The 18,725-nt window shown below is 41.1% G+C and overlaps 2 protein-coding genes across 3 annotated transcripts in view; both read left to right on the top strand.

Moving 5' to 3' along the window:
• Window positions 1-8,383, top strand: part of PPP1R42 (protein phosphatase 1 regulatory subunit 42) — a 50,357-nt gene extending 41,974 nt beyond the window's left edge. The window contains exons 7-8 of one of the 2 annotated variants that reach the window (XM_065895509.1): window positions 1,611-1,770; window positions 8,263-8,383. In XM_065895509.1, the coding sequence (XP_065751581.1) occupies window positions 1,611-1,770; window positions 8,263-8,374 (272 nt within the window). In that variant the 3' untranslated portion in view covers window positions 8,375-8,383. The remainder of the gene's footprint in view (window positions 1-1,610; window positions 1,771-8,262) is intronic. The other variant, XM_065895510.1, reaches the window with a different exon arrangement.
• A 2,355-nt stretch (window positions 8,384-10,738) lies between these two features.
• Window positions 10,739-17,118, top strand: TCF24 (transcription factor 24). Its single transcript, XM_065895740.1, has 2 exons — window positions 10,739-11,128; window positions 17,005-17,118. The coding sequence occupies exons 1-2, from the start codon at window positions 10,739-10,741 to the stop codon at window positions 17,116-17,118; spliced, it is 504 nt and encodes a 167-aa protein (XP_065751812.1).
• The last annotated feature ends 1,607 nt before the right edge of the window (window positions 17,119-18,725 follow it).

Below are 18,725 nucleotides of genomic sequence, written 5' to 3'. Positions count from 1 at the left end.
TAATTTTTATAAACAAAAAAGGAACTAGGGAGAAAAATGAGACTATATTATGAAAGAACTTTGAAATTTTATAAGTATTCAAATAGGGGGCTTCCCTGGTGGTGCAGTGGTTGAGAGTCCACCTGCCGATGCAGGGGACACAGGTTCGTGCCCCAGTCTGGGAAGATCCCACATGCCGCGGAGTGGCTAGGCCTGTGAGCCATGGCCGCTGAGCCTGCGCGTCCGGAGCCTGTGCTCCGCAACGGGAGAGGCCACAACAGTGAGAGGCCCGCGTACTGCTAAAAAAAAAAAAAAAAAAGTATTCAAATAGATTATATGATTTACTATATTGAAAAATAGACTGTAAGGTCAATTAAATTAAAATTAAATTGAAATTGAAAGCTGACTAGCTGTAATAGAAATTATGTGAGTTTTCCTCAGGAGTACTCAGTTATTCTCTCTTGGCCATCTATAGATGTCCTTCTTCCTCACCACCTACACACATTTGCCAACCCCATCCAAACAAATGGTACAGTTCTGAGCTTCCCAGGCTTACAACCTGTGATATCCCTGGATACACGTATTTAACACGCAATAACTCTGTCCTTAGGTATGTGGCCAATAGCTTACACTATAGTCTTTATGTAAAGTGTCTGTTATTGCCACTCAGGAGAAATGGAAAGAATGACTTAAAGTCTAGAAGATATACTGTGTATATTTTTAAATCTACAATATACCTTCAGGTCTTTAGAAGAGCTAAGACAAACCATTTAAAGATACCTCTGTACAACCAAATACATTATAAGTGAACAGGAATTCTTAGGAAGATAGTCATCTTTGTATTTCCTGACTACATATTTTTGGTAGCCCTATAAATTTGGAGCTCTATATGATAAAATTACCTCAGACTTCAAGGATGTTACAATAAAACAATCTTGTCTTAAATATAGTCACACAACTATATAGCTCAAAATTAGAAGCAAAGTCAAACACTTTAACAAAATTCAAAATACCTGAATGCCCTTCAGCATTTTTTTTTTTTTGGTTGAACTGGTTTTGTTTTATTCAGCATTTATTTTTGTAGTGCTTTGATGGAAATATTCATTTAGTCATTTAATAAACATTTGTTGAGCATCTTAGATGTGCCCAAGACTATGCTAGGCCCTGGGAATTAGAGGCAAATAAGGCAGTCTCCACTTGAAAGGAAATCATTGCTGGAAAGGAAGGAGGATCTTTAAACAGGGAAATGATGTGGAATGTTAAGTTTGGAAATAAAGGTATGAACATATTACAAAAACTATAATTGACTAATCCACTCCCTAGAGGTTAAACACACTGAAAAAATAAACTCATAACAGCAAAATGCAAGGGCAGTTAATATTTATATTAATGTTGGTATACCCATTTTGTCTCTGAGAGTTGACCATAAACTTTGCTGTGTAGGTTCTCATGTATGAAAGTCTGTGATATTTTTATCTTGGATATTAATTTTTTTATTGGTTTTGCTGTGGATCTATATAACCTCATCTAATTCCATTTCATAAAACATAATTTTAGATAGTCTAATGCTTTTCTATGCCATGTTTGCAATTTAGTTATTAGTTTCAAAGCAGAATGCTTTTATGTTACAGGTAACTTTGAAACAATGCATCACATAGTTCCTGTTTATTACCCACAGGTGGGTAAGCCAAAATTAGTTTTTTTCTCTGATACACAAAGATGCCTTGCAAATGGAAATGCATCTCCAGAAAGCTCCCAAGAAGATAACCCTAAAATTATTGAAGACATGGGGTAGGTTCTTTCAAATATTTGTGTGTGTGATTTATCTTTTGGGGGGAGGATGGGACACCCTCACTGTCAACAGCACAGAGGAAGAGAGCCCCTCCGTCTGTCTCCTCGTTCTCTGTTCTCAATTCTTCTTGACCAAGCACCAAAAAAAAAAAAGAGTTTATTGTTCATCGGCCCAAACAGTCATAAAGTTGCAGTGGAAGGGTTGATTCAGGAAGAGCTGGGAGTCACAGACTAGATACACCTACTGAGGTAGGGCAGGTGACTCAGGAAAGTCCCAGAAGCAGCATGTAAAGATGTCTGAATGAGCAGGGATCATATCAAAGGAGCCCAAGGCCCAGATGATAATGGGTGGTCCATTAGTGAGTAGATGGCTACAGCAGGGCATCTGGTGGCAGAAAGGAGGAGAAGCCAGAGCACTGCAGAGATAGGCTATTTTCACCACTTCTCCAAACCAAAGGTTCTTAATCTGGTGTCCCTGAAGGATACATTAGAAGTTTCATTAGATTCTCAAAGAGATTTATGATCTAAAAAATAGTTTAAGAATCACTATTCTAAACCTTGAGTATATACATAATTTAGCTCATTATGAATAGCTCTGAGTCTCCTAATGAGAAGAAAATTGCTTTTTTTAATCTTTAAAAAAGATGTTATTTCTCTGATGTAAAGATAAATCATACCAGAAAATAACTTCCTTTATTCATAAAACTAACAGCCACCTGCTATATGCCAGACAATACTCAATATAATAAAAACTCAAATGAGATAGTCCTGATCTCAAAGATCTTGCAATAAGTTAGTGTGAGAGTCAAATGTGATACCACTACTATATACTGTGATAAATGCTATGGGCGTTATAAACCAGATCCTCATACATCCTACAAATTATCCATTCAACTTTTCTTCATTTATAATCAATACAATGGTTGCTCTATTGATCTTTCCAATCATACCATAGTAGTCACTACAATATAATAAAGGGCAATAGTGTATTTCATTGAGAAAGCAATCAGAGCCAGTGGATGTACTCTGGAATAGATTTCATTTTTCCAGAACTGCCTGATGAAGGTCACGTGGGTTTGTCACGAGACCCTCTTTGCAGGGTCCAGTCAAGGGATGGTGATTTAGCATTCCTTAATGGAGCCCTCCTGAAGAAGACCCATGAACAACAGTGCTGCACTACCCTACCCCCATTCCCTGAAGAGTGGCTTAGGCTTGCCAGGAGAGGCTTAAGGGAGAGGGAGTCCTATGAGTCTGGAAAACACTTTATCTGGGGAGAGGCGATAGGATATATAAGGAGTCCTAGTTTTGGTCTTGCCTCCTCTCCATTCACACACATAAAAAACAGAGGCTGTCTGAGAATTTGCCTTACTGATTATGTCCATTATCACTGCCATCAAAACCATAGCCAGTTTGTTCATAGCACCCCAACAGTTTCTTTTTTTTTTTTGCGGTATGCGGGCCTCTCACTGTTGCGGCCTCTCCCATTGCGGAGCACAGGCTCCGGACGCGCAGGCTCAGCGGCCATGGCTCACGGGCCCAGCCACTCGCGGCATGTGGGAGCTTCCCGGACCGGGGCACGAACCCGTGTCCCCTGCATCGGCAGGCGGACTCTCAACCACTGCGCTACCAGGGAAGCCCTAGTTTCTTAAAGATTTACATAACTCACGTCAATTCCACAACAGTGTTCTTGAGTCTTGTTTCTTTGCCAAGCATTTTGAAAGGTCTTGCTAGTATATCATCAAGGTGGAAAAGAAAATAATAAAAGTGAACATAGCCTCAGAAAACAATATTGGTAAATCTGTACATTGCCACACACACTGTTAGATCAGTTGCGAGCTATGGCACATACCACATATTCTATAGCCCCAAGCAAAACTCTAGTCACTTGGGCTGCACTGACAAATCACTACATTCTCATTTTCCTAACTAGGAACACTAAACACAGAGCTAAATGCATTTTTAACTGCTAAGTACTGCTAAGATAGGCTACCCTAAAGAAACCAGCAGAATAGAGGGGTTCCTGTGAGAATAATATAAAGAATGTCCTGCTTCTGCCACTATCAGTGAAGTTTATTATGTTCAATCCTGATTCCTAAGTTTTATAATGTGAAAAAGTATTACATAAACATTTTCTTTTAAATATTTTTTATTTCCTCATGTAACATTTTCATTGAGGACATGCCAAAATATTGTTTTGGTATCACAAATGATCTAAGTCTTATTAAATGGGAATATCAGTTCTACCTCTCTTTAATAAAAGATGACCAAATACATTACAGAATTTCATTAAGCTCTTGATAATAGATTGTTAGTGTATGCCTATTGCTAACATTTTACTAATTTAGTGTAAGGCTAAGAGACAATGAGGATAAAATTAGAAGGTTAGTAAAGTATTAAAAACAAAATATGCGGCCCAAATGTAAAGAACAGATTTTTAGTTTCTAAAAACGTTGATTAAACCAATTCCTTCCCTTAATTACTTGAAGGAGGATAATGAGCTGGCATCAGCAGAAGAGTCCCCTACAGTCTATATTTAAGATTCGAGGTAGGGAGCCTGTTCAGAGGTGGAAAGGAGCTTAGAGGCCTTCTTCCAAAACGCTAAAAGTATGTGCCCCACACTCCTTTACGGTTTACACACTGAAAGCTGTGCCTGTATCCTATGTGGAACACAGTGAAGCAAAATCTGTCCAATGACAGGGGAATGTTTTCCACCTCCTTTATAAATGCATGCAGTCTGTGCTCATGTATATTTACACAAGCCTGCTTTCCCTACAGGGAGGAAAAAGTCAGACTCATTGACGTTGCTTTTGACCCTCAAACTGAACTTGATACTATCAACGTACACTTTAATTAAAGATTAGTTCAACACTATTTTTTATTTAAAGGCTGATTCTGAACAAATGCCTTCACTGTTCAATTAAAAATAACATATGTATTAAACAAAAAATGTGCACATATTGCTTCTTTCTATGTTTGTCACAGTAAATACTTCTGACAGATGTTTCCTCTCTTTTCAAACATGCTAGGAGGTACTTGAGCCTTAGTAATTTAAAAATAGACATTAAATGCAGTTATATATTGTAAATAAGATCCACTGAGAATACAGCACTGTACAACAAAAAAAGCAAACTGTTACTTGATTAACTATCTTTCAAGCCTAAGCGATGTCAATAGAGTCAATCCATCTCTTTTCTTAATGTAAAAATAATAACTTTCTATATGGGTTAGAATGCCCTTAGCTTCAGATACCTTTAAGGAATGTGAATCCCTGGGACCCATAATTCATAGGAAATGTTCACTGTATGTTATTTAACTACTTATAAAATACCTACTACCTTTAGTTAGAATATGGAAGCATTAGGTTTCTTTGAGTTAAAAAATGACCTTTAAAAACAGTACAAATAATTTGTTTTTACCACTGTTAAGGTTATGTTTGAACAGTTGTAACAACAGATCTCCTATGTGCTTCAAGAAGAATTTTTTAAAACTTAGATAAGACTTTTGTCATGAAAACTCTGGAATGATCTTATATAAACTCATCTGCAAAGCTCTAAATGTCTTTAATTTTGTTGTGTTCAACCTAACCTCTAATTAACTTTTATATGCAAAATAAATTTATGTATCAGTAACGTAGATATAACACTAAGATTCTGGTTTGCAGTTCTCAAAGAACCCTTTGAAATTAGGACAACCCCCACCTCCCTCAAAAAAAAGCAATAGTGGTGAGCGACATAGTGTTTCTTTAGAACAGTGTAAGCTCACTTTTGTGACTTCTAGTCTCAACTCTGTCAATGGCTTACTCTGTGAACAAGAGTTATGTAAGATCTAAGTTATAAAAATTGTATTAGTAATTTTCCATTTTAAAATGCCTACTTTGAAAGCTTAGTCTTCATTACCCAAACAAATTATAAAACACAGTAGGACCCTTTGAGATAAGAACACTATCAGCCCCATTTTATACATGGGGAAAATGAGTGTTGCAGAAGCCCAGTCAGAGGGGCCCAAAGTCACAGGATTGCCGTGAGGCAGAGCTGGGACTTGTATCCAGGTCATTGACTGCAAAAGCCAAGCTCTTAACTACACTGCAAGGGGGTCTCAAAAACACCCTCAAGTACAGGCAGATAAAGTAAGGGAAGCAGGTGAGAATGTGACTGAGGTAAACTGGAGAGCACATGTCCAACTAAAGGCAACTGCAGCCTGCAGCTACTCGGCTCCAAAACAGTATAGCCAGGCAGACATGTTGGAGGTGAGAAATGAGACTAGCTAGCAAGCAAGATATCTAGATTGTGAAATCATCTGATTTTTAAAATGTTTTAAATATTGGATCAAGTTTTTTTTCTTTAAAAATGTCCATTAAAGTGAATAAGAAGAAAAAAAATCAAGTAATGCTAGCAAGGATATGGAGCAACTGGAACTCTCACACACTACTGGTGGGAATGCAAAAAATATTTCAGCCAATTTGGAAAATAGTTTGACATATTCTCACAAAGTTAAACACACACCACATTCAGCAGTCCCACTCCTAGGTATTTCCCCAGGTGGAATGAAAACCTATACTCACACAAAAATCTGAGCCCTAATGTTTTCAGTGGCTCACTCATAATCACCGAAAATTGGAAACGACCCAAAGGTCTCTCAACTAGGGAATGGATAAACAAACTGTGGTACATCCATCCAATGGAATACTACTACTCAGTATTAAAAAGGAATGAACTAGCAATACATGACACAACATGGATGGACCTCAAAAGCATTATGCTAAGCAAAAGAAGCCAGACTTCAGGGAGATCAGCTCGGCGCTTTGTGACCACCTAGACGGGTGGGATAGGGAGGGTGGGAGGGAGACGCAGAGGGAGAGGATATGGGGATATATGTATACGTATAGCTGATTCACTTTGTTATACAGGAGCAACTAACACAACAGTATAAAGCAATTATACTCCAATAAAGATGTTAAAAAAATAAAATATAATAGAATACAGACTTAAAAGGCTACACACTGTATGATTCCATGACATTCTGGCAAAGGCAAAACTATAGAGAGAAAATATCAGTAGTTGCTGAGGACCTGGGGTTGACTACAAAGGGTCAACACAAGGGAATTTTGGGGGGGTGATGAAATGTTGCATATTTTTATTGTGGTAGCAGTTACATGACTGCTAGTGTTTTTCAAAACTGCTGAACTATACATTCAAAAGAGTGAATTTAAGTCTGTAAATTATACCTTAATTAAACAATGAGGGAAGTAGTTGACAGGTGAAAGAAAGCACCAACTCTATAAAACCCATTGATATAGATATATAACAAAACAATATATTTTCTTCACTGGTATGTGTGATTATTTTACAATATAAAGATAAGATGCCAAACTATTTGACACATTTAGAAAAAAGATAAGTATGATTTTAAGACCTACATCACGCTCAGTGAGATAAAATCTACGGCACTCTAAAACCAGATTAGACAAGAACTCCAAAGAAAGACATACTATAAAAATAGTATTTGGACTGTCCATAGGGAGTCAAGTTAAAGTATGCCCTTTATTGAGATAGCAGATACAAAAAAAAAGTTTTGCAAATAATGAAACACCCTACAAATAGTAAATAAAATCGTATGGTAAAAAGCACAAGTGTTAGGGTCAATCTGCCTGGCTTTACTCCTGTCTCTGCCACTTACTATCTATGTGACCTTGGACAAGTTACTTCAACCCTCTGAGCTTTATTTTTCTCAACTGTAAATGTAAAGTGCTCAAAGGGTTTTTGTAAAGACAAAATGAGAAAATAAAGTGCTTTTTGTAAAGCACTTAGCACTTAAGAAGTGCTAAATAAGGTACCTGTTACTAATTTATGTAATGTGGAAAATTTGAAGATCTTCATCTTCCATTTTGAATTTAATTGCAAATACTGGTTTCTTGCAGGAATTAGGACTACTCTAAAGTCATCAGAGGATTCGGAGATGCTGCTTAGAGTGGCAGCAGATAGGACAAGGGGGGTGGCCTGCAGTGGCTGGTCTTGTTACATCAGTCCTTTCTTTGGAACTTGACTGTTGGGCAACTCAGCAGGCAACTGGCCAGGCATTGTTAGCAGTGAAGTGCCTCTGCTGTGCCTGCACCTCCACCCCACCTCCTAAAGCAGCAGGAGACTCTAGCAGGCTAGGCTAGGGTGAGGTGTGTGAGGTGCCAGGGTACAAAACATAAGGAGCCCTGAGCACCTAATTTGCCTACCCTAGTCGGCCCACCTTCCCTCCAGTATTCTTATTTCCACATCGCTCCCAACTCATAGATTTTCCACATTCTTCCCTTCCTCAGGGGGAAAAAAATCTGTTTCTGCTTCCTTTCAAGCCTGAGAAGATGCACAGTTTAGTAACTAATCATTAGCCTTCACTATTGTTATTGTGTCCTAGATTATATATGTTTGCTACCTGTTGTGGATACCTTTCATTTTTGAAATAATTTAAATGCTGTTTTGTTTTGTTTTTTCTCTGTCAATACAGGAATCTCTCTTTGAAGGAATCTGAAAGCTTGCTGACAAAAAATGATGTATGTGAACCTCACCTTCTTCATAACTCAAAAGTAAAAGAAAATGTGTTTGTAAAAAACCAGTAAATTCAGCCTTGAGCGATCTGAAACGTGTGACTCTTTACCTTTATAGTATTACTAGGCAACATCATCCTTTGTGGTTTGTAGTTTTATGGCATCTCATTATATAAGAAGAACCTTTTGAGTTCTTGTTTGATTTGGTTCTTTACAGAATCCGAAACAGTGCTTTCCAACTGCTTTATTCCTCATTACATACAATTTACAGGGGAAATAAAGGTGTGCTTTCTCATTCACCAAAAGAAAGTAATCCTTTTTTGAACCAATAGTATTTTGGTGTGCTTCTTTCTAAAGTGTAAATCGAACTACAGTTACTGAACGGGAATTGAGATGAAAACCTGAGGATTCTTTTGATTCACTAGTATACTTAAAGTGTGTGGAATTCTACACTCAAATACAATAAGTGCCACCATTACTATGCACTAATCGGTAGCTCCAATTTTAGAATCTATGGTAAAGGATGAAATTATGTCAGGTATACAAGAGCGGTTTCATGGATGCTATTTTAAATTCGATATTCAGTCTTGACCGCAAAGAAGGTGTTTTAACGTCCTGCTCTTCCCCACGCAGGCACTATTTTCAAGGATGGACTAATCACGTCGCTGGGAAATACGGGGCGTCCGCTCAGACTTCACCTCTGAAGGCGATGGGTCCAAACGGGCGGAAGCCACAGAGGGTCGGGGGGTGTCCAGGGCCCAGGCTTCCTGGGCTGCTGGGAACGGGCCTCGCGGGGCAGCGCCCCCTTTTCTCAAGGAGGCCGGAGAGAGCCCCTCCCAGCACGGCCGCCGGCCCCGCTCCCCGGGGGGGCCACGAGGGCTAAACACTTCAGGCGAGTTCCCCGCAGGGAAACTCCAAATCCGTCCAAATAGCGAAACAAAGCGGGGGCCCCTGGGGGACGGGTGAGGCGCCGGAACCTCGGGGAGAAGCGACCGCGACTGGGGGAACTTCCTAAGGTACCACAGACAGTGGGCGCGCTCGAGCTAAGTGCAGTCTATCTCTGGGCGGCTCAGTAAACTGGTCACGGAATCCCGAGGGTGGAGGGACTACGCTTTAAGCAGTTAGGGCAGCGGGAGACATTTACCTTGTGGTAGAGTGAAAGGTGAGCGCCTCGAGGCGGCACACTCCACAGTTCCTCACAGAAAGTTACGTCACGCTCAACAAAACGGCCGCGTTCCCGCCTCGGCTCGGCGCCGGCCTGGAAGGTGCCGGAGCTCAGACTGGGCCCGAGGCGGAAGGGCGGCAGCGAGGCGAGCTAACTTGCGAGGCCGCGCTGGGGTCCTACAGCCCAGACCGCGGCTCTGGCCCAGCCGGCCGCCAACCCCGCGGGCGCTGGACGTGCGGCTCTCGGAGTCCCGCCCCGGGGAGAACCTGGACGCGGAGGGGCGGGGCCAAGAAGACGCCCCGCCCCCTCTGGCCCGGCCCCTCCCCGCCGGACGGTTGCATTAATGACTCTCCCGAGGCGGACGGGCTGCTCGGAGAGGACTGAGTCCCCAGCACGGCACCTCAGGTGCCTGCGGACGTCAGCTGGTCCTTCTGCGGTCATCCCCCGCCGAGCTTGGCCAGCACGCACGCCTCGCCTCGCAGGAGCCCGCATAAAAGGCGCGTCCGGCCCAGGCTGGAAGCGGCCGTAGCCTTCGGCTGGACGAGGATGGAGTGACCGGCGCGGTCCTGGCCACGCAGACCCAGCTCGACGCTCCTCGCCTGCTCTTGCAGCGGAGCCGAACCTCGTACGGCCGCTCCAGGAAAGGTGAGGGCCCCGGTCCGACCCCCGCCGCGCTGCTCCCGGGCCTGGAGGGGTAGCGGGTGCCTTAGTCCCGTGAGAGGCCACCGGTCCCCCGCTTCTCCGGCAGAAACTGCACTGAGCTCCTGCCGTCGCCCCTCAGGTCCCCGGGCCTCGGGAGCTGATGGTGCGAGGGCGGCCGGCGTGGGCACGGCTGGCCCTGGCGAGGCAGGGCTTCCCGCCACGCTCCACGAGTTGACCAGCTTCATCTTTACTGCTGGACGGGCGGGATAGCGTTCCAGAAGCGCTAACAAGTTCCGAACCGGAGCTGTGCTTCCGAAATCTTTTTCCGCGGTAGCGTAGCCCTTCCGATTAATTTGTCGGCGGAAAGTAAAGCCGGCACCGCGCCCCTCCTCACCCTTCCAAGCAGCCCAGGAACACTCGGGCCCCACCACTCTCCCCAGACGCCGGGAGGCAAAAGCGCCCCAGTCAAAAGGTGCCCAACTCTGAGATCGCCTGGAGCCATGTCGGACGGCCGGGCACGGCGCGCAGGGGGAGCGGGAGGGCTGCGCCTCCCCGGGTTAAACTCGACCGGCACCCCGGCCTCACCGCGCCTTCCGTCCTTTGCAGGGCGCGCGGCGCCGGAAGCCGCTATGGACAGCGGCGGCCCCGCAGGCAGCCACCTGATCGCCAGCAACGAGCCCGCGCCACCGGTAGCCGCCACCCGAGACTCGAGCCAGGGACGGACCGGACCGGGGCCGGCGGGCCCAGGCGGCGGCGCGCGCTCGGGGGGCGGGAGGCCGGCGGCAGCAAACGCGGCGCGGGAGCGCAGCCGCGTGCAGACTCTGCGGCACGCCTTCCTGGAGCTGCAGCGCACGCTGCCGTCGGTGCCGCCGGACACCAAGCTGTCCAAGCTGGACGTGCTGCTACTGGCCACCACCTACATCGCGCACCTCACTCGCAGCCTGCAGGACGACGCCGACGCACCGGCGGATCCCGGACTGGGCGCCCTGCGCGGGGATGGTTACCTACACCCTGTCAAGGTAGGCGGGCAGGGCGCACTGCGGAGCCGAGGCCGGGAGCATGGCACCTTGACCGCGGGGTCTGCCCCCGCCTGGGCAGATACCGCCCAGCTCTCACCCCTCCTTCAGGGTGTGGCGGGGAACAGATCGGGAGAGCGACCTTGGCCCGCGAAGGCACCCGTAGCGAGGTCCCCACTGCACAAGGCTGCTCCTTGACGGTTTGCAGGTAGAGGGCTTAAACCCGGGCTGGCTTGCGTAGGGGAGTCTCAAGCCCCTTATAGGATGCAACCTACAGGATTCCTTTCCTAGATGAGAAGTTTCTTGCGGGTGCCTGGTGGGGTGCTTGGTTGCACGTCCTGATAATTTTTAGTGTCCGAGTTACATTTATGAACCTTTGAGGGTTTTAAGTTTACATCGTTACCATTGTGGTGTTTATCAAATATTTGAAAAGTTTCAGGAATTAAACGGGGTGACGGAAGTATCTGCCCGTAACTAATCCTAGGAAACCAATGTTGAAAAATTTTTGTAAAGCTGGTAAAAACAAAAGGAGACGATTCTGCGTCCCCACACAGTAAATGTTCAGTCCGTTTTAATGAAGGTTAACGATCATGGACTAGACAACCACCAAGAATGTTAGAAAAACTGTAATGAGTTTATGTGATTTTCATAATAAGAGTTGGCATATATGTTGTGTTCTGATTAGATATTCAAATTACATAATGTACAAAATTATCCAAGAGACTCCCTCTTGTATTTTTTTCATTACATATAGGTAGAGTGGTCAGGGTTTTTGTTTAATACGGTATATATGATTATGATTCATTACCTATATTGCAGTATTTAGACTCTCATCATCCTTTTCTCCTAGATTTGATTGTTTTCAAATCTTACACTGATCAGGTTTTCTGTTCAAAATGGATCACCTTCCCTATGTTTTCTAAAACTAAATATTCAAATTTTTGATTCCACCATTCTGAAGCATTCTCTCTCTCTCTCTCTCTCTCTCTCTCTCTCTCTCTCTCTCCCCCTCACACTCTCTCTCACACACACACACACACATACAAAATTAGGACTTTGCCTTAAGTATATCAATGTTCAATAAATTATTGAATAATCATTATCAAATTGAGGGTAAAGTACATCCTCTAATATTTACTGAACTTAAAATTCTGTGGTAAGGTTTAATAAATGTTACTTTGCACATTTAATCAACATGATGATAGACTCAAAATAATTCAAATATTAAGTATAAAAATTTGAAATATCATTTATTCATAATTATGATAGATTATTCCATTCCATTCATGTGTTGTATAACCTCAGCTGGAAAGTTATTCATTATTAATTAAGGGGTTTTGTATTACTATTGATATTAGATGCTACTAATCTGTTAATATTAGATTGATATTAGGTACATTAGATTGCTATTCAAATATATCATTAATATTAGATTTCTTTTGACTTGACATTATACTCTAAGGAAGTTTACTTTAACATTAAGTAGGCTTTAATACAAAAGACATCTGTTAAATGCCTGTTTGTGGGAGAGAGAAATCAGATGAGAAATCCAGTTGTTTTTCACCTTAGTTTCTTGCAGTGCTTTTTTGAATGAGTAATGTTAAAACCATAATTTTCATGTAACAATAAGCTTAACAAGAGTTTTTTTGCCCTGACTCCCGTACCAAATGTTTTTGTAGTCATATAACTCTTTAAAGAAAAATTAAATCTCATTTGTCCTCTGAATCAATTATTTTTATTTTAAAAGACAATTCTAGGGATAATGAAAGAAAGCCAAAGATTACCTCTTAAAAATGAAATTGATGATGGTTGAACAAGTGACTAGTCTATTTTAAAATCATTTACTGAGTGCCTGCTTTGTGCAAAGCACTCTTAGGAGAGTGAATGCAATTAAGGGTAAGACTCGATCCCTGCCCTAAATGAGCATGTAATAGAGACAAAGACAGAAATATAAATAACAGTATTATAAGAGAGAATGTAGTATGTGCCATAAGAGAGGCTATAACCATATGCAGTGGAGGTGCAGAGGAAAGAGATTTTACATACATAATTGAAACTGCCTGTGACACATTATTTTACAGAGACTACCAAAATGCTTAAAAATTAAGTCTATCATTGATTAATCTAATGCCAAAGAAATAAAGATATTCTGATTATTTGTACTTTTTGGTTTACATAGTTAAAGAGTGTTCCAAAATGACTTTTTCTGCCTTACAACGTAAGGGGGTCTTTACTTTGATCAAAGATCCATTAACAAGTATTTCAAGGCCATAATTTTGAATCATCAGTTCTTATTATCAGTATTGGGGATTTAGCACTGTTAGCATTGTTGGGAATTTACATTATGAGTACCTCAAATGAAACTGGAAGGTTTAAGAGACTGGAATCCCAGGGCATAGCCTAAAACAGCAGTTTTTATCCCTGTGGGATGTGAGCAGTTCTGATCAGCACCAGTGTCTGAAAGGGCAGTGCTTCTCCAAGGGAACGGGGGTATATTTCAGATACTTACATTGAAAGAAAAGCACAGATGGCTTTATTAATTGCATTACCCCTGGAGAATCATTGTTGATAATACAGATAAACAATAATTTCAAAAAATAAACACAAAGTTTTGTTATTTTGGAGTCATTTAACTCCAAAAACCAGGAACATATTTTTAGTCTTCAATTTCAGGTTCAGTTCTGGTTACTTGTATGAGTTTGCTAGATTGTTCTAAGCTAATGAAACTACATAATTTTAAGTATGACTTACTAGGTAAGGTAGAGGTCAGGACTGTGTTAATCTACACAATGCTAAAACAGACCATTGAGAAGTGAAATGTAAATCAGTCACCTGGCTTTTTTGGCATGAGGCTGACATGCAACCTAACCAATATTGTATTTATATTTTTATTTCTGACTCTTAAAACTATTTACGTATCTACATTAAATTCATTTGAATAAAATCATTTGAAAACGTTTTGAAAATCCAGGGACACAAAGTTATTAAAAAGGGAAGTTTTATTAAGTCCATGAAAAATCAGGCAAAAATCCACATATACATTTTTAGATTTGCTTCATAAATTACTTACATACTAGCAAGGCTGTAAAAAACAGATGCCTTCACTTGTCTCCACTCTTGGTTGCATGATTTAGAGTGATTCTCAGTACAGTGGAACCCAGGTAACAGAGAGAACTAACAGGGAGCATTCAGCAGTATTTTTATTTTATTTATACTTATATGTGTTTAATTCACATTCTCAAATTATTATCTACATTTTCAAATGTAGAATTCTCACATTACATTTGAGGTTTGAGCATGAGATTTTTATGCTCATGAAAATGTGGCAGGAGTGTAAAAGATTGAAAAGCACTGGTTTATAATATGCCTAAAATTCTGCACTTGAAATTGATGACCTATGCGCTACACTATTTGCTACATGTGAATATTAGTCTGCTCAGGCTGCAATAACAAAATACCATAGACTAGGTGGATTAAACAACAGAAATTTGTTTTCTCACAGTTCTGGAGGCTGGCAAGTCCAAGATCAAGGTGCTGGCCAATTCACTTCCTAGTGAGAGCTCTCTTCCTGTCTTGCAGCTGGCCGACTTAACTCTTTCTCAAAGAAGGGGAGCTCTCCCCCTTCTTAAAAGGCCACTAACCCTATCATGAGGGACCCACCCTCATGACCTCATCTAACCAAAATTACCTCCCCAAATATCATCACATTGGGCGTTAGAGCGTCAACAAATGAATTTGGGGGAACACAAACATTCAATCCATAATACCATAACACTAGATTTTTCAGTATAATGCAGGCCTTAAATCTGATCTAACAATGCCAAATCCAAACATATAAAAAAAATCCCAGGCTAGTTTCTAAAACACTTAATGTTACCAACTGGTAGCAGGGATCCCAAGAATAGGATCAACATGATATACCCAGAAAGTACAAGAATTCACATCTATGATTTAAAAAAACAAAACCTGAAATGGATTTGCAAAAATAAGTAACACAGTGTCAGTCTTATTACTGTATCAAACATAAAATAAAAGTTTGTTTATAGGAAGATTATATAGGAATGGATCATTTAAATTCCAAGTAACACAGATGTTATATTTAATCTGTGTTAAAGTGTAGATTCCCAGCAGAATAATCTGAATTTAGGACTCTTAAATTCACTTATCCCATCTGGAGAAATAAAAATCACATGCCTACTTATTATTCCTGTGGCTACATTTTACATCTGGAATCCCAGTTTAGGTGACAGTAACTGTATTCGGAAGTATAAGGAAGGCTTATATTATTCCAGATAAGAACTGACTCTACCTTATACTTCTCCAAAGAGGTCCATTCTGATTTAAGTGGCCTGGAGTGTGACTTGGCCATCAGTATTTTTTAAAGCTCCCATGTGATTCTAATTTGCAACTTGTGTTGAAAACCCAGAGCTCTTACGGACTTTGGATTGTTAATAATTGTACCTCTGTTTGAGCACCGTGGATCATCTGCGAGGCATTTAAGAACATTTCATGGTGCTGTGTAACCAGCAGTCTGCCCATGAATGTTTGCTGATGAAAAGAGCCTGCTGCTCACAGCAGCATTTACTCTCTGGAGAGTGTGGGACCCCACTGCTGACCTTTAAGAATTGCACTCCTTTAGTCTAAGGACTTATCTTTGTATTAAAAAAAAAAAAAAAAAAAGCACTATTTCTCTGATTAGTATTCCAAGGACCTTAGAACTAAAATTATATGACCCTCCTCTCTTAAAAAAAAAGAAAGTCCATCCTAAAAGTACTGCCTATGTAGTATATTTTTTCATCATCGTGCCTGTTTGGAAATTAATTGTATTGTTTTAGAGGCTGTCCATTCTAAAGGTAAATTTAGAAAAGACACAATCAGAATACAAATGTGATGATTACTGAAAGGTTAGAGCTGTGTGATGCCAGTACAAGCAGTCATTTAACCTGGATGTTCTAGCTATGTAACACCAAACATTCTAATATGTGCAACTTCAAGATATTGCTTTTAGCTAGATAAAATGTTTAGATAGTCGAAGTAGTCACTTTTCATTGTAGTCCTTTGACAAATGTAGATTCATAATACTTAACACATATAACTTTTTTTTTTTAGTATTTTTTTTTAATTTTATTTATTTTTGGCTGCGTTGGGTCTTTGTTGCTGCGTGCAGGTTTTCTCTAGTTGCAGCACTCGGGGGCTACTCTTCGTTGCGGTGCGCGGGCTTCTCATTGTGGTGGCTTCTCTTGTTGCGGAGCACGGGCTCTAGGCGTGCAAGCTTCAGTAGTTGTGGCACACGGGCTCAGTAGCGGTGGCTCGCGGGCTCTAGAGCAGACTCAGTAGTTGTGGCGCACGGGCTTAGTTGCTCCGTGGCATGTTGGATCTTCCTGGACCAGGGATGAACCTGTGTCCCCTGCATTGGCAGGTGGATTCTTAACCACTACACCACCAGGGAAGTCCTACATATAACTTTTAAGAATATTTTTAAAGCCAGGGATCTTGTTTTAGGCTTAATTTTGTTTTAGGTTTAGTTTAACATTAAAACATTGTGGGTAGATATATTTTCCTACATTTAAATATATTCATTCTCCATGATTTTTTGCCGTTCTGGTCCACATGCACACGTATTATTTCATATAATTATAATCAAAGTCTGAGTATGTTTTTACTTTTATTATTAGCACTAATAATTTTATTATTAGCATTATTTACTTTTATTATTAACATTTTTTCGTGTCATCACTTAGACTTCATAATTATCATTGTTACTAGCTACATGATATTGCATTTGCCTTGAGGTATTTGGAATTTTTAATATTACTATTATACACTATATCTGTCACAGATACTAACTTTTGGATTCTTGTTTAAATATTCTTTTTCAGAAATGGCCCATGCGATCAAGATTGTACATTGGTGCTACTGGTCAGTTTCTGAAGCATTCTGTCTCTGGAGAAAAAATAAATCATGACAATATTCCAACAGACTCACAGCCTTAGGCTCTCCCCTGAGGGGGACTGGTAGAAAGTGATGTCGTTGTTTTTAAATGATATGAAATAATTCTATATTTATTACATTAGACCTAACAAACATCATTTCTGAAAGTTTACATGTGAATCCATAGTTGGATGTTCAGATTTATCTAATCTAAATAAATGTGGAATGAAATAATCAGTCTGGTAAATAATGTAAAACACACAGCTTATCTATTCAGTGTGAGAGAGTCACTACTATATAGTGCAGGAGAAACTAATGGAAAAAAAGAAAGAGACATAGGAAAGCAAAGAATTGTGTATGTATCCAAAGAATACACACATTTTCTGTAGTATATCTGTTACAAACTGAAAAGCTAATATCTATGTATACAATCTTCCTGGTTTAAAAAAAATAAAAGCTGGGTTTGTAAAACACCAGTATTTCATTTTTGTGAAAACCAGTCTGTGCTTAATATTGGTCTAAGAAGCCGTTCCACTTGGAAGGTCTGAGATCATTTATTCAGTTTTAGCTGAATATGTGTGAAAAGACTGTTGAGGTAATATGACAATGCAGCAACTTCTATAACTATTTTTCCCTCTTAGAAAACTTGGAGTATTAGAAATGGTTTGCTTCCTAGGCCAGGGCTTGGCCAACTTCCTAGAGTATTATTAAATATCTTATTATGTTTCCAAATTGTGGAAGGCATTGGGAAACCCTGCAGCCCTGTGTGAACAGCAGACAGCAGCAGGGTTTGTCACCCTCCCCCCTGGTCGCTCCATATCCACCCCACCCTCTTTCAGGTCCCGGACTAGGTAAACAGGTGCAGCTGTAGCCCTGTAGAGAGAGTGGCACATTCAGGCCTGTCAGGGGCCTCCAGCGAACCCCCGTGACCTTCACAGTCACAGCTTTGGCCAGGTCCCTTCTCCCCATGTCAGTTGCTGTTCACAGTCTACCTACTTGGCCCTTATGAAATGGGAGAAATCCTGTCTGATTTGGGAATTCTGGCACTGATCTGCACCTTGAGGGGGTCTGAGGACACAGAGTGGCCATCCTGTGATACAGGATGCCCTGATTTGCACCTACAAGCAAGGAAAGCCCTCTGCTATGGGCCTCTCCCACTGCCCTGCACATGAAGTGCCCAGGGAGCAGCTGTTCTGCCTGACTGAACCAGTGCTTTCAGTTTCGCCAGGAGCCTGGGGGTCCTAGCTATGAAGTGGAGACATTTGTCAGGGAACACACTGAATCTCAGAACAACAGGGTGCAACAGAGACACCTGGAAAAAAAAAATCATCAGTCTCTTTTGTCATGTCTTTGCTGATTTAGATTCCCTTTTATCTCCCTTTCTTGTTTTCCTCCTCACTCTTTACTAGTCCACTGCCCAGGTGTAAAGTTCATTCATTTCTCGATAACCCACAGTTTTAAAGTTGCTGGGTTTCATCCAAGATTATTAAATAGAAATGTGTATGAATGGACTTGGTTGAATTAAGATAGCAGCTGAACCACCATTTCATTCTCTCCTCCGTTTAACTCCAGCTTTTGGCAGTGAAATGAAGTAAAAGACTATCTGAAGGCAAAAACTATCATTCAGTTGATTCGAGGATGATCATATTTTGACTCATGTCTTATAGTT

Source organism: Phocoena phocoena, chromosome 17 (assembly GCF_963924675.1).
Source record: "Phocoena phocoena chromosome 17, mPhoPho1.1, whole genome shotgun sequence".
Taxonomy (NCBI): Eukaryota; Metazoa; Chordata; class Mammalia; order Artiodactyla; family Phocoenidae; genus Phocoena; species Phocoena phocoena.
This window is presented reverse-complemented; position numbering and strand designations above follow the sequence as displayed.